Source organism: Carassius carassius, chromosome 31 (genome assembly GCF_963082965.1).
Source record: "Carassius carassius chromosome 31, fCarCar2.1, whole genome shotgun sequence".
NCBI lineage: Eukaryota > Metazoa > Chordata > Actinopteri > Cypriniformes > Cyprinidae > Carassius > Carassius carassius.
The window spans coordinates 17241816-17266458 of NC_081785.1; the positions used below are offsets into that span (position 1 = coordinate 17241816).

The following is a 24643-nucleotide window of genomic DNA, read 5'->3' on the forward strand; positions in this document are numbered from 1 at the left end:
AATCAGTCTATTAAATGAAAGAGATAATTTAAATATTGAAATTTAATGGCTTTTCAGAAACTGATCAACTCAGTTTTGAACATAAGTTGAGATATCTTTCCTTTTTTTAATTAAGTTACACTAACTTGCCCATTGCAACCATTCAGTTCAAGACAGCAGAAACTATATATTTTTTTTTAATCTTCAAGTTATTTGAACTTGCATAGAAACAGTGCTAGACTTGTAAATATGTTAAGCCAAACAGTCTTGAAATCAGTGTACAATCCCAGACAGAATTAAGGACTGTTCCAAAATGTCAAAATGTTTTTGTGATACAAACTGTATGTGAGTTTCAAACTATTTGACAAAATTTACAAGATGAGCAGACGTCACATTTCACTGGAAAAATTAAAATAGAAATAAACAAAATTTAATTAAAGACAGGTTAAAAATTTGGTTTCAGTATTTTGACAGTTCTGGTTTAAGCGTTGGGTGTTCAGATAAGGTTTAAGTATCGTTTGAGTGACACTTTCAGTAGCTCAATATTTGGCATTGCAACTCACAGAACAGCCCTACTTTGGAATCATATTTATGCTTTAAATACAGGGAGGTCAGTGACTCAATCTGAAGTCCAAAAATTACACTTAAAGCAACGCTATGTACATTTTGGCGCTCTAGCGGTTAATAAACAGAACTGCACGCATCCCGCGGAAGAACATTCTAACCGGAGCTACTTCTCCAAGTTTATGTCTAAGGCGATTCGCGCAGGTATGTGTTACTCCGCAGCGGTGACGATCCGACCAGGCTAGTCCAAAAATAATCACTTATTATAAATGTACCGCAGTGATTTGAGATGAGACAAAAAGGCGGTTTGGTAGATTAATTTATGATGTACTCGCTCATTATATACATTTAGCAAATTTTGAACGCAGAAAAAGTTGCATAGTGTTGCTTAAAGTGCACTGAGCGAAATTTCAATGCTAAATATCATCTGATGACATTAACAGCCAAAATCTGCCAAATTAAACTAGGGTTAGATAGTTAAACTAGGGTTAGATAGTTTCAGACAGAAAGACAATAACTTGACATGAAAATACAAACAAACATGCTATTAAAAACGTTTAAAGGCCAAATTTAGCTGTAAATAAACATTTAAAGTAGCATTTTAGCAGTACATTTGACCCCAAACTGAAATCTACTGACTTTAGAGCATTTAAAGTGACAAAAAAGCCCCTTATCTATGCAAAACAAGTAATAAAGAATAGGCTGTGTGACTGAAATGCTACTATGCACACAGAAACAGACATAAACACATTGAATATATGTTCTATTAGAACAGAACCCTCCTGAACAGCCACATATGAGAAACATTCACCAAACAAACAAGCGCCCGAATGGAGCAGCGCTGTGCTCCTTCAGTAACATCCCTTTTGTTACTGCAGAGGGAACCCCCACCTCTCGAATCCTCCACCTTAGCAAGCAGCAGGCTTATGCAGTCTCCTTTAGTCCCTGGCAGGATGGAGCCTACTGTCAGCTGTGACAGTAACCGTGGCGTGAGATGGCTCATGTTGCGGCTTGAAATGCGCAAGTCCCACCGGTTGATGAAGAGCTCAAAGGCGGAGGAGGAAAAGAAAAACAATTAAAGGAGATGACCGGAATTCCTGGTACAGGGACTGCTCACGCCGGGCTGTTAGGTGGGTAAAGGGTCATCGTCACCTTTACTGCACTTGCACTTACAGCAGAGCACGAATGGTGTGGCTAGCAGCAGGAACGGAGAAGCCACCAGTAAGAGGAGGCCGAAACCGGCGAAGATACCTACAACCTGTGGAGAAAGAGACGAAAACAACATACAAGCGTCAATCACATATAAGTTTCCAAAAAAACACCACCACCACACACTACAGGACATGTACCAAGTTATCTTGTACTTCATTGTATTCTTCACTGTATTCATTTTGGTTTCATATTGGCTTCGAAAAAAACTTTATATAAGACAAGTTTAAATTTAATGCCATATGGCTTAACCATCAAGTAAAAATTAATATTTTCCTTACACATTAAAAACATCTGAGTGTATCGCAATCTTAAGATTTCAAAAACATTTAAATATATTTTTCAAATATTAAATTATACTTTTTTAAACAAATATAAATTGTAAATAAAATATGTTTTATTCATATTATATGAAGTATTATAAGAAGCTTTTAGGAAATTGCACCACATGAGTGCTAGTCTTACATTAAAAAGGTCAAATTATCTGATATTTTAAGACAATTTAAAGCAGTTTTTTCTTCTTAAAAAAATATCAACAGACGTAATAAAAAGGCAAGATTTTAGATTATTTTAATATGTTGTTTTCTTCATTACCATATCAGGACATCCAGATATATTTTTAAATATAGAATATTTAATTTTGATCTTGAATTGAAATTGTCATATGAACTGTCGTTTTTTTGAACCAATGTAAAAATGATTCACAAGATAATCTTTTTTTTTTCCTTCGGGGAAAGCAAGCCAATATATGAACATCCGTTTCCTAATTTTGCTACCCCTTCTTCTCCCCATCATTTTTCTGCACTCTGTCTACTCTCCTGTCAATCAATAAACAGTGAACCCTGCACGCCTATAGAGTAACTGACACCAAAAATCCCACTTGCAAAAAACATTTAGAATCAAAATGCATTCTACGTTGCAGAATAAATTTAGATATTTTTTTGCAAGCTGGAATAAAGTGTGCATGTTTTTAGTTCTACTATGCTACCAATAAAAGTGAGAAAATATATGAAAATAGAACGCAAAAAGACCCAAACAAACACATTTTTGATGTAGCATCATCCTCCACCACATAGGGGCATCAGATCCTTACAACTGATCACTTTTACAAAATTGAACAGACACTGAGTTCATTTCATGCATGAACTATATATTTAAAAGCTGTCAAGATCACGGGCCAACAAAATTCCACATATTCCACATGACTGTAGGGCAGAGCACCATGTAAAACAATTTCTTAACAGGGAATAGGATACAACTGACCTCTATTTCCAAGCGGAATCTTCTCAACATTCCGAGGAAGACAATTACACCCATTTATACAAAGTTCAGTGTTGCACACTATTTCTGCTTCTATGTAAATTGCCCTCAATTTATTTCTCTCTTTCTCAGAGTAGAGAATGGCAGAGCAGCATAACGAAGAGTGTTGGCAAACCCGGGACCGGCTGAGCCCACCAGCTCCATCTTTACTAATTCATAAAGAATCTAATTTCTGATGCTTCTTGGCTGGGGATTTATAAAATGTAAACTCTTGTGCGCTCTTATGAAGCTTAAAGGGGTGGTTCGGGATTTTTGACATCGGACCTCATTTTTAAGTCAGCCTGGTTGTTATTCATCAGTGGAGACATTTTTTTTAAAAAATGATCCAGTCTTTATATTTGGATAGATAGCCGATGCTAGGCTAGCGCGAGTCAATGGGTATATGTTAGCCAGCCATTAAAAACCGTTTTACCCGCTCCACAGTGCACCAAACGCAAATCAATTATAACACTAGACTATCGATGCAAATGTCCGTTGATAGAATAATGTTAGAAATCAAACTTACCTTAATATAATAATAGTAATTTAATACTGGAAAAAAAAAACTGATGCATGTTTTTTATTATTATTATTATTTAAATCGCCAATTTTAGGTTACACCATTACAAATGGCACCATGATAAATATTTATCTTCACACAGAAATGATATTATATAGTATATTCATTCTGTTTCAAGAAAGAAAATTAGGAGCAAAGTTCCTAATTTGCAAAGCAAAGTTTTGGAGGACTGTTTCAAACCCCATGTTTCTCTCAGTTCCTAATGAAATCGCTTCGAGGCTTTTCCCAACACTATTTGTGCTGATCTCGGAACCATTTAAGAAAATTTATTATTTCAAAGCTATTAAGAAATACATAATGGACAGTGGGTCTAATGAGCCTTTTGTTGAAAACTGTTTATATGTGTTTTTCAATCAAAGACGAAGTTGGCGTTATTAGTATACTTTCATAAAATTGGCCTTTTTCAATGTCATATTCTCCTATTATTATTTAGTCTAAGAAATTAAACCCAAAGAGAGGAGGGAGTACCCGAGTCTGAATTGCTCTTCTAAATATATGTCTGGTTATACTCCTCTTCTCCATCATTTGATGAATAATTTTAGTGAATTTGTGCCAAAGTGACCATCTTGCATTATAATCTGCTGTGAAACAGCAGGCATCACTTGCTCGAGAACAGACATCCACTTACTTCCTGAATAAACACTGCCTGAATGGATGCCTATGACTCCGTCACGTGTAGGCACACGTGTAGGAGTAAAAAGGGGGAAGAAAACGTGTGCTCCTTCCCGTGAGTGCCCACCTGCGTTCTGTGCCAGATCATGGAGGCTCTGGAGTGGCCTAATTTGTTCCGGCAGGGTCCTTTGTCATAATGGATCAGGAGGAAGTCGTCCTGTCAAACACACAACGTTACCAGAGGCCGGTTATTATCTACGTGGGTGTTCAGAACAGCTGTGTGAAGGACACTGATTGCATTTACGGCCTTGATTGAAGGACTAACATGCTGCCTATGCAGCAGCCACTTGACCATAAAAAATACAGTAAGATAACAGCACAATGTTACTAGTGTTAAGCTGAGTTATTGAGCACTTACGTCCAGAGACTCCAGGCAGTACCAGCAGAAAGCATGCTTGCAGTTCTTACACATCATCTGGGCACAGCCCTCGTCTCTTTCTATATAGACTTTACATTTGGGACAGCGTTTGATGGGGGCGTCGTCATCGTCAGCCTTAAAGAACAAACTGGGAAAAAATAAGTAATAGTAAGAGTTAAATGAACCCTTTTCTTGTTTTGGGTTGTGGGGTGCAAAGAACAAAAAACACTGGTACCGATCATATAGTGCACTCATTTTCCCCACCCAGACAGGTCCTTCTCTTGTGTATGTACTAAAGAGCCAGGGACAGTGTTCAGTGGTAATAGAGAGGCTGACCCACAGGGACCGAGCTGACCGGTACAAGCCCATTCATTTCCAGGACAGTTCCCAATCTATTGATCTGAGGGAAGTGGCACTGTGCAGCAAGCTTCTCACAGCCTGTTAAACAGCAGCAGCTCCTCCTCAGAGTCCGACTCAGTACTGCAACACCGCAGTCTGGTAAAGTACAGTAGTATTAGTAGTCATGATAATACTAGCAATATGATTATTTCTGATTATATATACACACTGCTGTTCAAATGTTTGGGGTCAGTATGATTTTATTTTATTTTTTGAAAGACATTGATTCAAGGACACATTAAATTGATTAAAAGGTGTCATTAAAAAACGTTTCTATTGTTATTTAAAAATATTTTAAATGAATGCTGTTCTTTTGAACATTCCATTTACCATAGAAAACTCAATCCACAAAAAACATTAAGCAACATGATAAAATATTAAGCACTATTAAACTCATTTCTTGAGCACCAAATCAGAATATTAGAATGATTTCTGAAAGATCATGTGACACTGAACACTGGAGTTATGGTTGTATATTAATGGATATACGTTAAGGACAACATTATATGGTATGTGAAATGCATTTAAAATGTAAACCTTTTTTTTTTCTTGAGGGGGGTGGGGGAGATATTCAGCAGGAAATCATTTAGGGTTAAGTGAGCTTATTAACACTAATAAGGTAAGACATTATTGATATTTGTTTTCTGCCCACACAGCCATAGCAGGGCTCAACAGTAAGGATGGCTACTGGCCTGAGGCCAATGTGAGAGAGTTTTAGGCCAGTTGCCAATGAAAGTTTTACATTTACTGATCTTGTACATCCATTTTTAAGCACTGTGATCTATTGTACAATGTTGTTGCAAATTCTGTTGATTTGTCATCCGGATAATGTTATCCAGCTGGCTAACACAAAAATGACCCAATGACCCTGAAGAATGTATTATTTGAATAATGTTTGTCAGTGGTGTTTTGAATTGCATGCCATAATTTTCCAGTAAAAAGTGCTGTATAATTTCCAGTTTGTTTCATTAAAAAGTGAAAATGTTAGTAGAGCAAGTAAAAATGTCACTGGCTAGTCTGGGTCAGCCAAAAATATTTATAGTTGAACCATGCTTTTTTGCTTTATTATTTCCACATTGAATTTAAAAATGTTTTATAAAACATAGTTCCTTAAGGAACCAACAGCCCGTTTAAAGTGTAGATGGAGTCCAATTTGATTTCATGCGGTCTAAACACGGTTTATTTCACGCTGAGATATACTTTGGAGTTTAGGTGCAATCTCAAACATGAAATGATATAAAAATTGAGCTGTAAAATTAAAAGGCTCTCTGCAGTATTATCACTAGTGTGCATTATTGAAGCAATTCACTTCAGAGCAGGGGTGACTGTTTATTCCTGTATGACGAAAGATCAAGGATCAGAAACTCTGCTCAACAATGCTTTTGGTTTTAAATAAAGTGTGCATGTGACAGGAATGTCAAATAATATGGAAGCAAAATAATGACTTATGTCTTTGAAACAAAAAAGCATGCTGAATAGCACTAACTGAAAAATAATGCATTGAATTAACAGTTCTTGCATTTTAATGCCTTGAATTTCCAGGGCTTGCATTGTTAGGTCCTGAAATTTTATATAGTTGTTCATTTAAGCTGTGAATATTTCAATTAAAAATATTTCACACACCTTTTCATAATTAAAAAAATCAATAATTCATATTCACGTTACAGAATTCACTTCCAAAATATTAAATCGGTTAAAAATACGATGTATAATATTCAACAGGCAAATTTCGGTCCGTTTTATTTCACTTTCCAAATTCGCTTCCACAAATTCAGTGGTTAAAATTCGGCAGATAATTCCCCCTTTCACATCCGGGAGCTGCAGGAATAGCAGTAGAGCACAGAGGCATGATCTCCAACTGCTGTCAGTTGCTCACCAGCAGGTGGTGCAAGCGGCTGTTAAATAAGGCCAAAGCAACAGGTGGATTAAGTAATACAGTTACAAAAACTGATCTGCAGAAATTAAGCAAGCGCTAAGTAGAAGTTTTGATTATCGGGGCATGTGGAAAAGCTGATTGTGCGTATGTTTATTTCAACCTCTTTGCTGTTACCAAGTAAGAAGCTATGTTCAGCAGTTCCTTCATCTTGGCTGAGCTTTCAACGTTGTTACGGGAAAGGATGAAGCTCAATGTTTAGTTCTTGTCACATGACCTGCGGTGCGCATTGCGGCATTCTGAAAGTTGAGATGTTTTTAACTCGATGCTGTTCGGACGCGCCTGGAAAAAACGGGCGCGTCGCACCGCGTGCGCATCGCGACCGCGTCGCTTCCATTATGAGCGCGCATACCGCGCGCCTACATTGGAAATAACGAACTTGAGCGCGCAAAAGACGCGGTAAGTGAACGCCCCCTAAGAACTGCGGTCTTCTACAGTACTTCAAATATGCTGTGGAGAATCACAGAAAGTGACCGAATTCAAGAACAGTGTTGCAGCATCTCTCATGCAACGAATAAACACCGCTAACTTGGAGAATACAGTGAAAACTCCTCTTCTCGCGTCTGCCCTAGACCCTCGGCACAAACATCTCAGGTTTCCCGATGAAAACATGAGAGAATTAAGAAAAAAAACTTTATTTGAACATTATCAGAACATTTTCCTTGATGCAAGTGGTGCGGATGCAGCCGCCGTCACCAACGATGAAGAGGATGCAATAACAACTCGTAGGAAAAGGCTGGAAAAGGCTGAGCCAGTACTTCAGCGATGATTACAGAGAGTCCAGCCGAGACGAGTGGGAACAGTTCTTGCTGGAGCCATGTATTCCATGTATTCCACCAGATGAGGATCCCATTCAGTGGTAAACGAAAACACGAAGCGCTTCACAAAACTTATTCGCTTAGCACACCGTTATTTGTGAGTCCCACCAACGTCTGTGCCGTCAGAGCGCGTTTTCTCCGCGGTCGGCCTTATTGTTAACAGACTAAGGAGCCGACTTTCCCCCGATCATGTTTACATGCCCGTATTTCTTAACAAGAACATTTGAAAGAATAGAAAAAAAGAAAAAAAGATTTGCTGACAGTTTAAAAGTTAAGTGTACAATAGCCTAATTGCTGTAGGCTGCTTTACGTTTTTTCTTTGTTCACTTATAATTATTTTTTTGCTTTTAATCTGTACTTTTATTTGTTTGCACGCATTGTTAAAGGTTTTCAGCTACAAAACACGATGTGTAATGTTCAAGCTTATTGTGTGTAAGCTTGTTCAAAATGACGAAAACAAATGTTGCTGAAAAATGTCTGACTCATTAAACTTAATTTAAATAAACGAATATTCGAATATTATTTTTTTTGTGAGCTCAAATAGTCGAATGTGATATTTGTGGAAAACGCCCATCCCTAGTAAGTCAGTCTTGTATCTAGCAATGTACTACAACTGTTGGAACATGAAAACCCTTTCCAGGGATCTTTAATATGTAAATGATTGTATACTGTAAATATATGAAGGGAGGTATTGGCAAAATCTCACCTGTAGAAAATCACTATGAGAAATACAAGATTAAGAATTTGACTGTGTTATTTAGAATTTTAATTAAAACACATTGGACCTTTTAACCCAGTCAGTGGAATTGTCAGACGGTCCCTTGGGTGCGGTAGCACGTCAATAATTTCTTCAGTTTACATTTTCAGAATATACCTAGATTGTTTTTAACTCATTTTTTTATGTTAATATAAATTGGTTGCATATTGTTAAAACTAATCATGGTATTGATATCTTTGTGTGACTGTCGACTTTATAGACCAGTGGTAATGGAAATCAATTATAAAGAAAATGCAGCGCATTGGATTCTTTTTGATCCCATTTGCTTGCCTGTATATAGTTTGCATAATCCTCAATAAAATCTATTCTGAGATCTGAGGTCTTATATCACAGTATTAATTGACTGAGAAGCGTTACTCGTCATTGGGGAATCCTGGAGTGTGACGTGAGGGGATCCCCAGTATTACAGCACAGCGACGCACAAGCCATGACACAAAGTTAGGCAAACTAAACAACCGAAAGCAATATGTGTCTTCCTTAGATGTAATGTTAGTTCTGTAATTCAGCGTTGGGTAAAACACCATTATAATCTCCTTTGAATGGATTGCCATTTTGAAATAAATTTAGTAGCAGAGCTACTGAAAGCGATTTTTTTTGTGCTGCAAATCCATTTATCCTTTGCTGAAATTTCCGCATCTTCATGGAGAGAGCGCGTCATTGTTGCTTAGCCTCAGGAGCGCTTCTGCCCGAGCGCTTTGGAAAAAAGGAGAAAGCGGCGCACATAGCCTTTTCCACGCGTTATTAGGCGCGATATGTGAATGGCCCCTTATTCATTCATTAATTATTTTTAAAATAAATTAAATAAATTATTTTATATATATAACATGCACTTTTTCTTGTTCCGTAACTTGCGTTCATATCCACATCTGTCTGTATATAGTTTGCATCATCAGTAAGATGTGAGTTTGTCTTTAAATCACTGTCACTGTTAGTGCGCTGAACCACGTGTTTTCTTTTCTTTAACAGATTTCTGAGGGAAACCGCGTGAAACCCTGAGCGTTCGTTCATATTTTACATCTGCTTAACTGTCTATATAGTTTGCATAATCATCAATAAAATGTATTCTGAGATCTGAGGTCTTATATCACAGTATTATTTGACTGAGAAGCATTACTCGTTATTGGGGAATCCTGGAGTGTGACGTCAGGGGATCCCCAGTATTACAGCACAGCGACTCACAAGCCATGACACAAAGTTAGGCAAACTAAACAACCGAAAGCAATATATGTCTTCCTTAGATGTAATGTTAGTTCTGTAATTCAGCGTTGGGTAAAACACCATAATAATCTCCTTTGAATGCTGCTTACTTGGTAACAGAAAAGAGGTTGAAATAAACATACGCACAATCAGCTTTTCCACATGCCCGATAATCAAAACTTCTACTTAGCGCTTGCTTAATTTCTGCAGATCAGTTTTTGTAACTGTATTACTTAATCCACCTGTTGCTTTGGCCTTATTTAACAGCTGCTTGCACCACCTGCTGGGGAGCGACTGACAGCAGTTGGAGATCATGCCTCTGTGCTCTACTGCTATTCCTGCAGCTCCCGGATGTGAAAGGGCGAATTATCTGCCGAATTTTAACCATTGAATTTGTGGAAGCGAATTTGGAAAGTGAAATAAAATGGACCGAAATTTGCCTGTTGAATATTATACATCGTATTTTTTAACCGATTTAATATTTTGGAAGTGAATTCTGTAACGTGAATATGAATTATTGATTTTTTTATTATGAAAAAGTGTGTGAAATATTTTTAATTGAAATATTCACCGCTTAAACGAACAACTATATTACATTTCAGGACCTAAAGATGCAAGCCCTGGAAATACAAGGCATTAAAATGCAAGAACTGTTAATTCAATGCATTATTTTTTCAGATAGTGCTATTCGGCATGCTTTTTTGTTTCAAAGACATAAGTCATTATTTTACTTCCATAAAATAACACCTGTGCATGAATCTCTGGCTTACTGAGCAAAGAGAAAAGCGCTCTTCAACAACTAGAAGCAGAAGATCCATTCTTAGACTGAATGATGAGTATGTTCAATAGTGCAGAAAAACACAGACGGATTACAGTATTTCATTTCACATCTCATGTGGACTTATCAACATTGAACATCATTAGACAGAACATGCCTCATCGTGACAGCTGGATCCACATAAGGACCAGTTGGGAGGATGGGAGCGTTTTAATGTACATCAAAGAGACAAAACTACACCGAAGCGCAGCTGCTGATGAATGAGGAGGAGAAAGACTTAAAGGAATATTCCATGTTCAATACAAGAAAAGCTCAATCAACAACTACTGTGGCAAAATGGAAGTCAAAAGATGATGATTATTAACTCATCCTTTGTATTCATAATACAAGTGAATCAATACAACTGATTTTGTTTTAAAGCAAACATGTTAAAATTTCAACTGGCAGCAGTACCTGGTCTCTCCAGGTAGAAATGTGGTGATGGGAACGTTCTCTTGGCAGTCTTGGTCCGGGTGCCAGCTGGCCTTGCAGACAGAACAGAACTCAAGGGTGCAAACGTTGCACCGCACCAACTGTGGAAGCGCCGTGTCAGACTCCTTCAGCTTGCACACGGCCTGGCACGTGGAGGACGGGCACCAGGTCCGGTTCGGGTCCAGCAACACTTCTGCAGGGGGTGAGAGATGAGAGATCAGACGTGGTTTCCGCAAGTGTATTTTAGGCTGCTTACTAGAGATGGAGGGGTGATAGGAAAGAGCAGCTATGGCCTCATAAGCCCCTCAGGAACAAGATACCAGAGCTACTACCAATCATAGCTGTGCATAAATTCATTAGATACATTACATTTCATTAAAGCAAAAAGCTGTATGAGGTCTTGGCATTGACATTCTATAACAATGTACGTTGATAGCGTACGTATAAGTCACGTCGCTGAAAACTGAGTAATCACGCATTTCCCAGAGTCATGTACACGATATACTGATTCACGAGCTTGAGTGCTAGGCAGCCGATTGAGACGCAGCCATTGTTTTTAGGTTGTTCTTGGTGGTTGCAAGGTGACCTGGGTTGCTTACCTGGGTTTGCATCAGAAGAGTCAACTCCTATGTCCCTATGATATTCTGGTCTCTATATATAGCTTTGAATGTTGCCAATTCAATAAGAAATTAGAGATATAATTATACATTTCATAATGGATTTGCTGGTTCTTCTGCCTGACGAATGCATAAAAGCTTTGTTAGTGATATATGGCTAAGTTCGGTTATGTATGTAATGTGACTCTTGGCTCTGTTTCTGGGAGTGTGGTTATGTTATAGCCACCAATCCGCTCCAGTTTTCAGGAACACTGATTGGCTAATGAATGCATTTTAACTCTCTCTCTCTCTCACTCGCTCTCTGCAAGTCTCTCATTTATGATGATGCTGCTGCAATGGTTCTCATACGAAAGCATGAAAACCTTGAATTCAAACCAAAGAGACACAGAAAGGGAGAACCACAGCATGGGACCTCGTAACTACATGGGGGGTGGAGAAACTACTGGAGACTATCAGAGTCTGGGATCCCCTACTGATGGAAATAATGAAAGATTCATATGGTACAGAGCCTATTGTCTTTTCTGTTTAAGCGAACATGTATGCTTTTGATCAAACGTATCCAATTAACACGGGTCTAATTTACTCTTTTTAAGTTTTTTAATCTTGCAGATTTCTGACTTGAAGCTACATTTGTTAAAAATGTAAGGCATTTGAGGTCAGTACACAGACTGATTCAGATACAGAGATGGAACACAAAGACTCTTCATTTGAACTTCACTTAAGTCTTTTTAAATCCCAGGTTAAGTCCACTTTAAGTCCACCCTGAGTTTGACATTTGTAATTTCGACAGAGGGCTTAAAAGCTTTAAATTCTGGATAATGTAGCCAGGAAATTGCACTGCCAAAGGTAGCCAAAAAAATGGGCACACTGTTCTTATTTTAACACTGTTCAAAGTTTACCTTGGGTTACAATATTTCAGAACAACTGGCCAAGTTAAGGCTGCTCTCAGCAGGTTCATGGGAGCTGAATGGCCGCTGACGCCCTGGAGCATCTCCCAAAAACTCTTAAAACTACATTCCGTGACACAAAAACTGTTTTATTTATAAAATGATAAGTGTATTTCCCCCATGACACGCTGTGAGAAATACTAAACAGCTGAGTTATACAAACAGTGAAACAGTTGGAGTTGTTTTATCACTAGAATATCACACTGCTGGAAAAGGCAGTACGATATGAATTTATATAGGCAAATTAATATAATAGATTCACTGAAGTATAAACACTGTGGCTCTATCAAAATACTGCCATTTATCCTGACGTCATCCTGACCAGCCAATGGTATAAGTTTGGGGCGGAGCTATTTGCTGTCTGGGGGAGTGTTTAAGAAACCTGTTTGCAAACAATCATTAAACACTCCACTATTAAACACTCTTCTGAAACACAATGTCCACCTTATTTTTAACAGAAGAGCAGGTATGGCCATTTCTAGCTTGAATGTCAGTTATGCTACTTGATATTGCAAGCTGGTATTTGTTACTTGTATTATTTCAATTTATTATTGGAATAATCATCACACTGGTTATTAGCTATATTTAGTGTTTTCTGTCCTTATTTTATTCTTCTAGTTATTTACCTATAGTGGCTAATGAATCAGAAGTTTCGCACATGCTCAAGAAAAAAAAAGATGGTTAGAATATGTTTTAAGATTCAAAACTGAATGTCAGGACTGTGGTATGGTAGTCAGCATTAGTTTTAAAACTTTGGTGCTCATGTGGACAAAGCAGGTTATAATCTGGCATTTAGTTTTTCTTTCACCCAAATGATAATAAGAAAAACAAAACAAAAAAAAAGACAGTTAACACAATGAAGCAGAGTTAAATCAGGTGTCGGCATGTGGTGGGCTCTCATTGTTAGAAATGCAGACAGCACAGGTAAATTGTGTGCCAGCATGAGGTCAGCTGGACATAAACAAGTCCACTCACATGCCTTTCATCCTCACATGTACACCTGTGCCGGCCTATTTGACAGTAAGCATGGAGCTCACCATCAACAAACACACATGTGCCTCATCTGCTGCTTTCTGATACTAATTGCCCCCCTGATGAACAGACATCTGCTTTCCACTTACCCTTCTCAAACTGCAGCTTCCTGTACCTCTGCATTATCTCTGCGGCCACCATGCATTCAATCTGAGAGAGAAACAGAGAGAACAATCAATTATGAAACAATGTGGTCTGCCAGATCCGAAAGCACTCTTCTTTCGCATTTAGCATTTCAATTTGATCTGGATCTGAACACACAGCCAACATTAAATATGGTGTTCAATCTAATCACTGTCTCAAGATCAAACAACACAGTAGGAATATGCTTAGTGAATTTTTGCAGTTTAGTTTGGTGATGCTAGCGGTGCAGAAATGACATGCTTCAGTTTTTAAGGATTGCCAAAAGACACTTTAGTGGCTCTGATGCTTTGCTTCTGGGACTGAACTCATCTGGTTTAGCTGCTTTGAAACGGAATGAGCCAGCCATCCTCACAATGAGCCTACAGCGCAGAAGAGGAACCCTGCCCTCCGACTGACCTCATACACGGAAGGATTTTGTGGTGCAAGCCAACGAGGAGAGAGTCCGACTGGAGAGGTTTCAGCATCCAATTTATACTAAAAGTGTTTTAATCTCCTCTTGATGAGATACAGATTCGTTTTTAGATTTTTATTTGGAAAGTAATGTATTTGTTTTTTATAATGTCTGTTTTTTTTCAGAGGCTGTGACTAAAGCAGGGTTTGTTGAAAAAAAACCCTGCAGATTAGCATAACTACAGCATAAAATGTTTAACAGATCATAAGCTCTGTATTTTTTATGTATTTTAATTCTTATAATTTGTATTTTACATCTTCAAGGACCCCCTAAAACAGATTTGTTGAAAACCCTGGTGCTAAAACTATAAAGTCCCTGACATGAATGCTGCTTAAAAAAAAAAAAAAAAAAAAAATTATACAAAATTCATGATTATGTAGACTACCATTTAACATTTGGGAGCAGTAAGATTTTTAAACGTTTTAAATGTATTGAAAGTCTCTTATGCTCATCAAGGCTGTATTTATAAAATAAGAGTAAAATAGTAGTATTGTTAAATATTATTACAATTTGTTTTCTATTTTATTATATTTTAAAATGGAATTTATTCCTGTGGCAAAGCTGAGTCTTCAGTGTCACGTGATCCTTAAAAATCGCTCTATGCTGATTTAGTGCTGAAGAATCATTTATTATTATTACTATCGTCAATGTTGACAACAGTTGTGTTACTTAATATCTGAAGAAACCACAATTGTTTTTTTTCATTATTGTTTGACGAACAGAAAGTTCAAAAGAACAATTTATTTGATTAGAAATATAACAATGTAGACTGTTTTTTTGTTTTTGTTTTTTTTCACTTTTGACCAGTGCAGTTAATGCTTCCTTCCTGAATAAATGTAATGATTAAAAAAAAAAAAAAAAAAATACAAGTAAAAAAAAATAATTGTACCCCACAAATCACAACCTACTCTTATGAACAGTAGTGTATGTTGACATTACCTCATTTTCTTGTAAATGTCCACGTTTTGGACAGGCTGAGTCCGGACAGCTGATGGCTGTTTCAAAGCCCTCCTTGATGAGAAGTTCCACATAATGCTTCAGGCACTAATAAAAAGACATTAAAAATCCGTTAATAAAAAGAAAATGTCGAAAAAATATATTATGGGTAAGGAAATTCAGCTTTTAACGACCTGTTTAAATTGCTCAATATGTCTGTGCGAGTGTGAGTTCAGAAGCACTTAACCACTAGTAATGAACTGTTAACTTCCTCAAAACAATTACGATGTGTAACATCTCAATTTAACGAAGACGCAGTCACTTGTCCAAGACTAATTATCCTCAAATGTTACCAATTTGTGAACTCACTGTTTTAATAGGAGTTTTTTTTATGCTTCAGGAGAGAAAAAGAGGTAATGTTTTTCTCTCTCCCACTCTCTCTCTAAATATAAAATACAAAATTAAATTAAATTAAAATATCAGACAAATAACATTTCGATCCAAACAGACCAAGAAACTAAATGGATTTGAGCTTTTAGGAATGCTGGCCAAGGACAATTCTGAGGGAGTTGTTTCCATAAACATTCTTCACTTAAGACACAAAGGCAGTTTTGTCTTTAGTGAGCTCAGACACAACCAAGACAAGGCCTCTAAGAGTCAGACGAGGAGCTGGTTTCCCTTTACCCTACTTCAGAAGATTCCCTTTCCCCAAATGTTGCTTGTAACCTCAAAACATAAATAAAACTGGCCTCAGATCAGTGTAAGAACACAGCAAAGGGAAACTGCCGAAAAAGCCTCAAATATTTATCACTGGACTGTGAATCACATTGCAAAAAAATCCCAAAAACAACTCAGCTGGCCTGTAGAGAATCTGTCTATAGCTGTGAACTCAACTTAAATATAGATGTTTTTTTTTGTCGTTTTTTTTTTTTTTTAATGTCTGAAGCTTATGTAAGGATCCCACTGATTTATTTGTATCTATTCTGTACCTAAAACAGTGAAAACTAAAGACAGCAATCAAAGAATGAAATAATCCAGAGAATTACCCTTCATTCTTAAAATAAGGTAAAGAAATGTAATAAAATAAAGCATAAATTATTTGAAATTTTTATTGGAATCCCTCAATTACTTTTGTTTTCAGCTTGTATATATAACTTTATTTATTTATTCATTATTTATTATTTATGTTACTTTACTTTGATAACAATCATTACAAATAATTAATTTATTATAATAAATATTGATAATAAAATCTTATTTGTTTTTAAATAAAATAAAATAAATCAAATAAAACAAAACAATCAGTCATTTCTTGAACCTGTTTTTGACCCCTGAAATCCATGTTTAGATGTTACTCACCAGAGTGCAGAAGACACATTGGCACTGGGTGATGGTGGTCATTTGCTCCAAGGGAAACTCTCCCAGACACAGCTTACAGGACACTAGCGGGTCCAGGGCCAAATCCCAGGTGGGACGGTACCTAGCTGTGGTCATGATCCCTGCCGCAGAGCTGAAAAACCCAGAATAGCTGCTATTGGAGAAAGCCCACACTTTAATACACTTATGCAACCAGTGCAAAGCTTTTAACCGCTGTCAATCTGAAGTGCCGACTGCTGCTGCAGCCACGATAAGTGCTTTTGTGATGCTCAGCGCTAATATCTAAGGCATCACAAACACCAACCCTCTAAATGCACATTAAATTAGCCATATTTCGTTTAGAGAAGGTCTAACAGAAGCGGTGCTGAAATGGTCAAATACATTTACCCCCATTTATATTATATAGGCCTGGCCACAAAGTGCTTTTCTGAGATGCATTCGCGAGTCTAGTCTGACTGTAATGGAATGAGAAGTCAGGACGGATAGATGGAGCAAATTTTCCTCTTCTGCTGCTGAATGAAAGATGACTTCATTGCTTGGTACTCCATAAATGAGAAGGTCGGAGAGAGAGAGAGAGAGAGAGAGAGAGAGAGAGAGAGAGAGAGAGAGAGAGAGAGAGAGAGAAATCGTCCTTTACTCTCTGCCTACGTCTTTCCTTTTTACAGTTTTTCAGAGGGGGCTATTTTTGGAAGTCTCGACTATGAGACACTTCCATTTTCTGAGCTGATGTGGGCTGTTTTGCACAGAGAGTGTTTACAGGAAGTGCCTGTGAGGACATCAACACTCTGCCTTGGCTGCTAGGCAACAGGGGGATGGGGAATGAGGCAGATACGCTTCTGCTGATGGTGGTACGAGTATTTAAGGCAGGTGCTGTTCTGCACTTGTGGCAGGATGAGGGAAGAAACTTTGGTCTGCATTTCAGGTATCTTGTGCTGTGAATCATTTGAGTCAGTGCTAAAGTGGTTTGGTGTAGTGGTTAAGGTTTAGTACTAGCTACCATATTTTTTAAATAATCGCTTTTAACCGGGGGAATATTGGAAGGAAACTTCATTACACAACTTCATGATTCTGTGAAAAATCTCCAACCATATCAACTTTAGCACCCACCCACTCTTATGAAGCACTTTGAAAGATGTAATCGAGTCTCCCCACACTCTCAAAATACTTAAATATTTAACAATAAATGTTAAATATGATCTTTAAAACTAGTTATTTCGCTCATTAAATCCACTGAGTACATGGAGTCGTTTTGTTTTACATTCGTATAATATTGTTTTACTTCAGATAAAAGCTTGTAATGTTATGATTTACCTCGTAGCTGGTATTTTGTTTGGTTAATAGCTTATAACTCTTCAATAGAGAATTATTTCTAAAGTCCTAATGGGAAAATGAATAGAAAAAATACTTCAGGAAAGTGGTCGGGCACTGATGAAGTCTGTTAGTGGATTGCTATGCAGTGGTGCTATGGAAAGTGCTTTAGAAAGTGCACCTCTGCTCAACAAATTGCACAATAAGGTATAGATGTCCATAGCGCAACACAACAAATTTTAATACTGTACTTAAGCACGCACCTTAATAGCTCTCATACGGAAAGCAGAAAGCTTTTGCATAAGACAATCAAATGTTATTTACTCTGAGCATAAGCACAGAATAAAAAAAATATTCCCTTTAGTGCTACAGAAGTGAAAGTGTTCTTAAGATCTCACTCATCATTTCCACAAAAAGTCTAGGCTGTTTCCACTTGATAAGATAAATGGGATGAAGTATTGATGGCTTGATAATGCACCAGTGTAGCCTCCTGTATCTCAAGAACAGAAATGCCAATGAAAGCAGATTTTGCTGGTCTCGCTCGTCCACATCCATCCATCCACCAGAATTTTTGGCCAGGGAATCATAGATATTTGTGTGTGTGTGTGTGTATATATATATATTTATACTATGGGCCTGTTGAATGCTTGAATCTGATTGGTTGACGAATGTTCTAAGTTGTGCAATTATTTTCAGGGAAATGCATGGCTAAAGTAGTTCCAGGCAGCGCTTGACAGTATTATATGTCCATATTATTCGCCAAATGATTTCAGTTATTTCAAAGGTCCTTACAGACTACAAAAGCAAAACAACCAAAACCCACAACACAAACCAAGTAATTAAATATAGTATACAACAATATAAAACGCCAAATTATTCCCATGTTTTTGCCACAAAAGTATGTTTTATTATGTATGGAAAGCATACTCTAATTCTCCCACTCTCTCTACCTTACACAGGCACACATATACAGTACAGACACAAACACACACAGACACTCGCACAAAATAATAGCTCAATAATTTAAAAAGCTACATGTAATTTCTCATAATCGAGTTCTTGAAGCAGATAAACTTGCAGTTTCAATTTTAGTTAATTTGAGTCGCTGCTGCCGATCACGGTTGAGAGATGCACAGAGACTCACAGAGGTGATTCACAAACGCTTAATCTCGCTCTCCCTCTCTCTAATAACTTCATTATTTTGCTATTAACAGCTTCAGCCTCTGTTAATGGGTCTAAAATGACATTTTGGAAATAACAATGGAGGCTTGGAAATGAATCCTGCACACAAGTGTGTTTTAAGGACAAAAACCTGATGAATGTCTTGAAATGCTCTGCATTATTTGAGTTGTGGTTACCACAGCATAAGTGGAATAACTGACTCCAGTTTGTTGAATTATTAGAAAATAATTCACACTCCTCTTTGCATCGTGGCCGTATCATGACTTCTAATAATTCAATGGTCGGAGTCAATTATTCCTTACGATTATGTGTGCATGTGTGTGTTTAGTACATACAGTTTAGGTGTGTGCTTCTGTAAAAGCACTAAAGGAATCTTTAATGGAATCATTACGTTGAATCAGAACTAGAATTATTAATTCCAAACAATTCCCATCCTACTTCACTCACCCTTTACCTCAATCATCAAGGTGACAAATGTTCTGTGAGAAAAGGTGATGCATGGGAAAGTTAACTGCGCTGCGTTTCTCAGAAAGCAATTACCACTTTCCAACACCGAAACAATAACAAGGAAATACACAAGTAATCCACACAAAGCAAAACATCACTATGACCTCGTCTCAGTTTCTTATCAGATCACTAAACAAAGAAAACAATAATTTATCATGAGCTCAGGCTGCAGTTTGATCTACAACATTATGAAATAAGGTCATGTAATGCAACTTACATTAAGGGATTGTTCTGTTGACAATTCTGTTATTTACTCACCTGCATATCAATGAAATGCATTTCTTTCTTCTCTGGAACAGAAAATGAGATTTTTAAAAGTAAAAAAAAAAAAAAAAAAACTTTTTTGTCCATACAATGAAGGTCAGAAGGGTCTAGACTTGTTTTAGACTCCATCGACTTTAACTACATGACAAGACAATCTTCACTATATATTCTGTTGTGTTCCAGAGAAGAAAAAAAGTCAGAGGATTTAGAAGACATGAGGGCAAGTAATTCATGACAGAATTTACATCTCAACAACTTGTAACAGCTAGATAGACCATAAAATCCAGGCATCACATTATATACAAGGTAAACGCATCAATGTTCAGGTGAACCTGAAACCACACTCATTATTCAGGGTTTCAAGACCAAATTAGGCATCCAAATTAACTTGATTGGTTTTGAAAATAGCACATAACAGTTTTGTACGTAACAGTTACCACAGGTTTCATCACAATACCACACCAAACATTGTGGTTACTATCATAAACCAGTGGTAACTTTATAAAAAGAACGTCACTTCCTGTTTGTTGTTGGCGGCTGTACTGCGTTTGAGCTCCGTCACTATATTCATTTCATTGACTATTTTTAACTCAAAAATCAATTTTATACATCATCGTCTCCGTTTATATAACGTGTGAATATATCCTCTATTGTATTCTACAACAAAAACAATCAGAGCGCCTCGCTAGCACTAGTTTTATTTTGATCTCCCGGGTCCGCTATTAGCTTTTAGCCCGTTAGCATCAGCGGCGTGGTTGCAGCTAACTGCGCTTACATTGCTAATACTCTATTCACACACATTACCGCTGCTGTACTCACTGTTACTTGCTTTAATGGCGGATGAATGTCTCCACTCTGTGCAGCTCGAGCTCGAGGCCGTGGGAAAGCAGATTCGCGACCTGGAGGTGAGGCAGGCCCAGCTGAGAGAGCGGAGAGCCGTGCTGGAATCATCCCGGGCTGACGCTCACAAGTCTGGGGTAAGTATACAGCGATCTGCTAACAGTCCCACCACGTCTACTCCGTGTGTTTCTCTGCACAGGCCCGGTGCACCCAGGACGCGATCTTCCCAGATGTCCTTCACTGCGACGCCGGGACACCACGGACCCTGGGTGCATCTACAGCGGAGGACGCGAGCCGGGTCCCGGGTGACGACTTCTCCCCCTCCTGCCTTCGACATCTCCATCCGGAACCGCTTCGCTCCCCTCCGCGAGACAGGACGCGACGCTGTGATCATCGGAGACTCCATCGTCCGACACGTAAGTGCTACGTTAGCCGAAGGTAAAGTGCACACTCATTGTTTGCCTGGTGCTCGTGTTCTCGATGTTTCTGCGCAGATACCCGCGATCCTGAAGGCCGACGAGAGCCCCAGAGCGGTCGTGCTTCACGCCGGGGTTAACGACACCACGCTGCGGCAGACGGAGACGCTGAAGAGGGACTTCAGCAGCCTGATCGAGACGGTTCGCAGCACGACGCCCGCGGCGACGATCGTCGTGTCAGGACCACTGCCCACGTATCGACGAGGACACGAAAGGTTCAGTAGACTTTTTGCTTTAAATGAATGGTTGTTGTCATGGTGTAAAGAACAGAAACTGCTATTTGTTAATAACTGGAATCTTTTCTGGGAGCGTCCTAGGCTGTTTCGCGCTGATGGATTACACCCCAGCAGAATCGGAGCGGAGCTGCTCTCTGACAACATCTCCAGGACACTTCGCTCCATGTGACTAGTAAGACAATTCTCTAATAACTATTATGATGAGTTTTGTTCCACCCGCTTAAATGATAAAAGTACTTGTGCTGTAAAATCTATTAAGACTGTGTCTGTTCCCCGAATAGTGAGGTCAAAATATAAATTTAATGTAGGATCTAGAAAAAATCTTATCGTGATTAAACCAGAAACATGTAAAGTAAATGTAAAGTAAATGAACAAAAACAATTTTTAAAGTTTGGTCTCATAAATATTAGATCACTCACACCCAAAGCAGTTATTGTAAATGAAATGATCACAGAAAATAGTTTTGATGTAATCTGCTTGACTGAAACCTGGCTAAAACCAAATGATTATTTTGGTCTAAATGAGTCTACTCCACCAAACTACTGTTATAAGCATGAGCCCCGTCAGACTGGTCGTGCCGGAGGTGTTGCAACAATATATAGTGATATTCTCAATGTTACCCAGAAAACAGGATACAGGTTTAACTCTTTTGAAATACTTCTGCTAAATGTTACACTGTCAGACATGCAAAAGAAGTCTAATGTATCTCTTGCTCTGGCTACTGTGTATAGACCACCAGGGCCGTATACAGAATTCCTAAAAGAATTTGCAGATTTCCTCTCAGACCTTCTAGTTACAGTTGATAAGGCGCTAATCATGGGAGATTTTAATATTCACGTTGATAATGCAAATGATACATTAGGACTTGCGTTTACTGACCTAATAAACTCCTTTGGAGTCAAGCAAAATGTCACCGGGCCCACTCATCGTTTTAATCATACACTAGATCTAATTATATCGCATGGAATCGATCTTACTGCTATAGATATTGTACCCCAATGTGATGATATTACAGACCATTTCCTTGTATCGTGCATGCTGCGTATAACTGATATTAACTATATGTCTCAGCGTTACCGTCTGGGCAGAACTATTGTTCCAGCCACCAAAGACAGATTCGCAAATAACCTGCCTGATCTATCTCAACTGCTATTTGTACCCAAAAATACACATGAATTAGACGAAATTACTGACAACATGGGAACTATTTTCTCTAATACATTAGAAGCTGTTGCCCCCATCAAATTGAAAAAGGTTAGAGAAAAACGTACTGTGCCATGGTATAACAGTAATACTCACTCTCTCAAGAAAGTAACTCGTAGTCTTGAACGCAAATGGAGAAAAACTAACTTGGAAGTTTTTAAAATTGCATGGAAAAACAGTATGTCCAGCTATAGACAGGCTCTAAAAACTGCTAGGGCAGAGCATATCCACAAACTCATTGAAAATAACCAAAACAATCCAAGGTTTTTATTTAGCACAGTGGCTAAATTAACAAATTACCAGGCGCCACCTGATTCAAATATTCCACCAACGTTAAATAGTAATGACTTTATGAATTTCTTCACTGATAAAATAGATAACATTAGAAATACAATAGCGAATGTAGATTCTACAGCGTCTAACACTTCAGTTTCATCCATCGCACCCAAAGATAAACTGCAGTGCTTTACAAATATAGGACAGGAAGAGCTAAATAAACTTATCACTGTATCTAAACCAACAACATGTTTATTAGATCCTGTACCCACTAAATTACTAAAAGAGCTGTTACCTGTAGCCGAAGAACCGCTTCTCAATATCATTAACTCGTCGTTATCTTTAGGTCACGTCCCAAAACCATTCAAGCTGGCGGTTATCAAGCCTCTTATTAAGAAACCAAAACTAGATCCTAGTGTACTGGCAAATTATAGGCCTATTTCAAATCTTCCATTTATGTCTAAAATTTTAGAAAAAATTGTGTCTGCTCAATTGAGCACCTTCCTGCATAAAAATGACACGAAGAATTTCAGTCAGGTTTCTGGCCCCACCATAGCACAGAAACTGCACTTGTTAAAATTACAAATGACCTGCTTCTTGCGTCAGATCAAGGCTGCATCTCATTTCTAGTCTTACTTGATCTTAGTGCTGCGTTCGACACCATAGATCATGACATACTCATAGATCGATTACAAAACTATACAGGTATTCAAGGGCAGGCTCTAAGATGGTTTAGATCCTACCTGTCCGATCGCTACCATTTTGTTTACTTAAATGGGGTGTCATCTCATTTATCATCAGTAAAATATGGAGTGCCACAAGGATCCGTCCTAGGTCCCCTTCTATTTTCAATATACATGTTGCCCCTTGGTAATATTATTAGAAAATACGGAATTAGCTTCCACTGTTATGCTGATGATACTCAGCTATATATCTCAACGAGACCAGATGAAACTTCCCAATTATCTAAGCTAACAGAGTGTGTTAAAAATGTAAAAGATTGGATGACAAATAATTTTCTCCAATTAAATTCGGATAAGACAGAGATATTAATTATTGGACCAAAAAACACCACACAGAATCTTGTAGATTACAATCTGCAACTAGACGGATGTACTGTTACTTCCTCTACAGTCAGAAATCTGGGTGTTATATTAGACAGCAATTTGTCTTTTGAAAATCATATTTCCAATGTTACAAAAACTGCATTCTTCCATCTTAGAAACATTGCCAAGCTACGAAACATGTTATCTGTTTCTGATGCAGAAAAGCTAGTTCATGCTTTCATGACCTCTAGACTGGACTATTGTAATGCACTTCTAGGTGGTTGTCCTGCTTCGTCAATAAACAAGCTACAGGTAGTCCAAAATGCAGCAGCTAGAGTCCTTACCAGGTCAAGAAAATATGATCATATTACCCCAATTTTACAGTCTCTGCACTGGCTACCTATTAAGTTCCGTATCAGTTACAAATGATCATTACTTACCTATAAGGCCCTAAATGGTTTAGCTCCTGTGTACCTAACTAGCCTTCTACCACGCTACAATCCATCACGCACCCTAAGGTCACAAAAGGCTGGACTTTTGGTAGTTCCTAGGATAGCAAAGTTCACTAAAGGAGGTAGAGCTTTTTCACATTTGGCTCCCAAACTCTGGAATAGCATTCCTGATAGTGTTCGGGGTTCAGACACACGCTCTCTGTTTAAATCTAGATTAAAAACGCATCTCTTTCGCCAAGCATTCGAATAATGTATCTCTTAAATTGTGAGTGTAGTTGCATCTGCATTTTTATTCTTTAGCTTGGGTTAAACTA

The 24643-nt window shown here is 38.0% G+C and overlaps 1 protein-coding gene across 2 annotated transcripts in view; it reads right to left on the reverse strand.

Moving 5' to 3' along the window:
• Positions 1 to 1041: 1041 nt before the first annotated feature.
• Positions 1042 to 24643, reverse strand: part of LOC132111683 (probable E3 ubiquitin-protein ligase RNF144A-A) — a 37537-nt gene continuing 13935 nt past the window's right edge. For both annotated transcript variants that reach the window (XM_059519221.1, XM_059519220.1), the window contains exons 2-8: positions 16522 to 16672; positions 15166 to 15270; positions 13721 to 13781; positions 11018 to 11228; positions 4662 to 4809; positions 4371 to 4460; positions 1042 to 1801 (exon numbers count right to left, since the gene is read on the reverse strand). In XM_059519221.1, the coding sequence (XP_059375204.1) occupies positions 1670 to 1801; positions 4371 to 4460; positions 4662 to 4809; positions 11018 to 11228; positions 13721 to 13781; positions 15166 to 15270; positions 16522 to 16656 (882 nt within the window). In that variant the 5' untranslated portion in view covers positions 16657 to 16672 and the 3' untranslated portion in view covers positions 1042 to 1669. The remainder of the gene's footprint in view (positions 1802 to 4370; positions 4461 to 4661; positions 4810 to 11017; positions 11229 to 13720; positions 13782 to 15165; positions 15271 to 16521; positions 16673 to 24643) is intronic.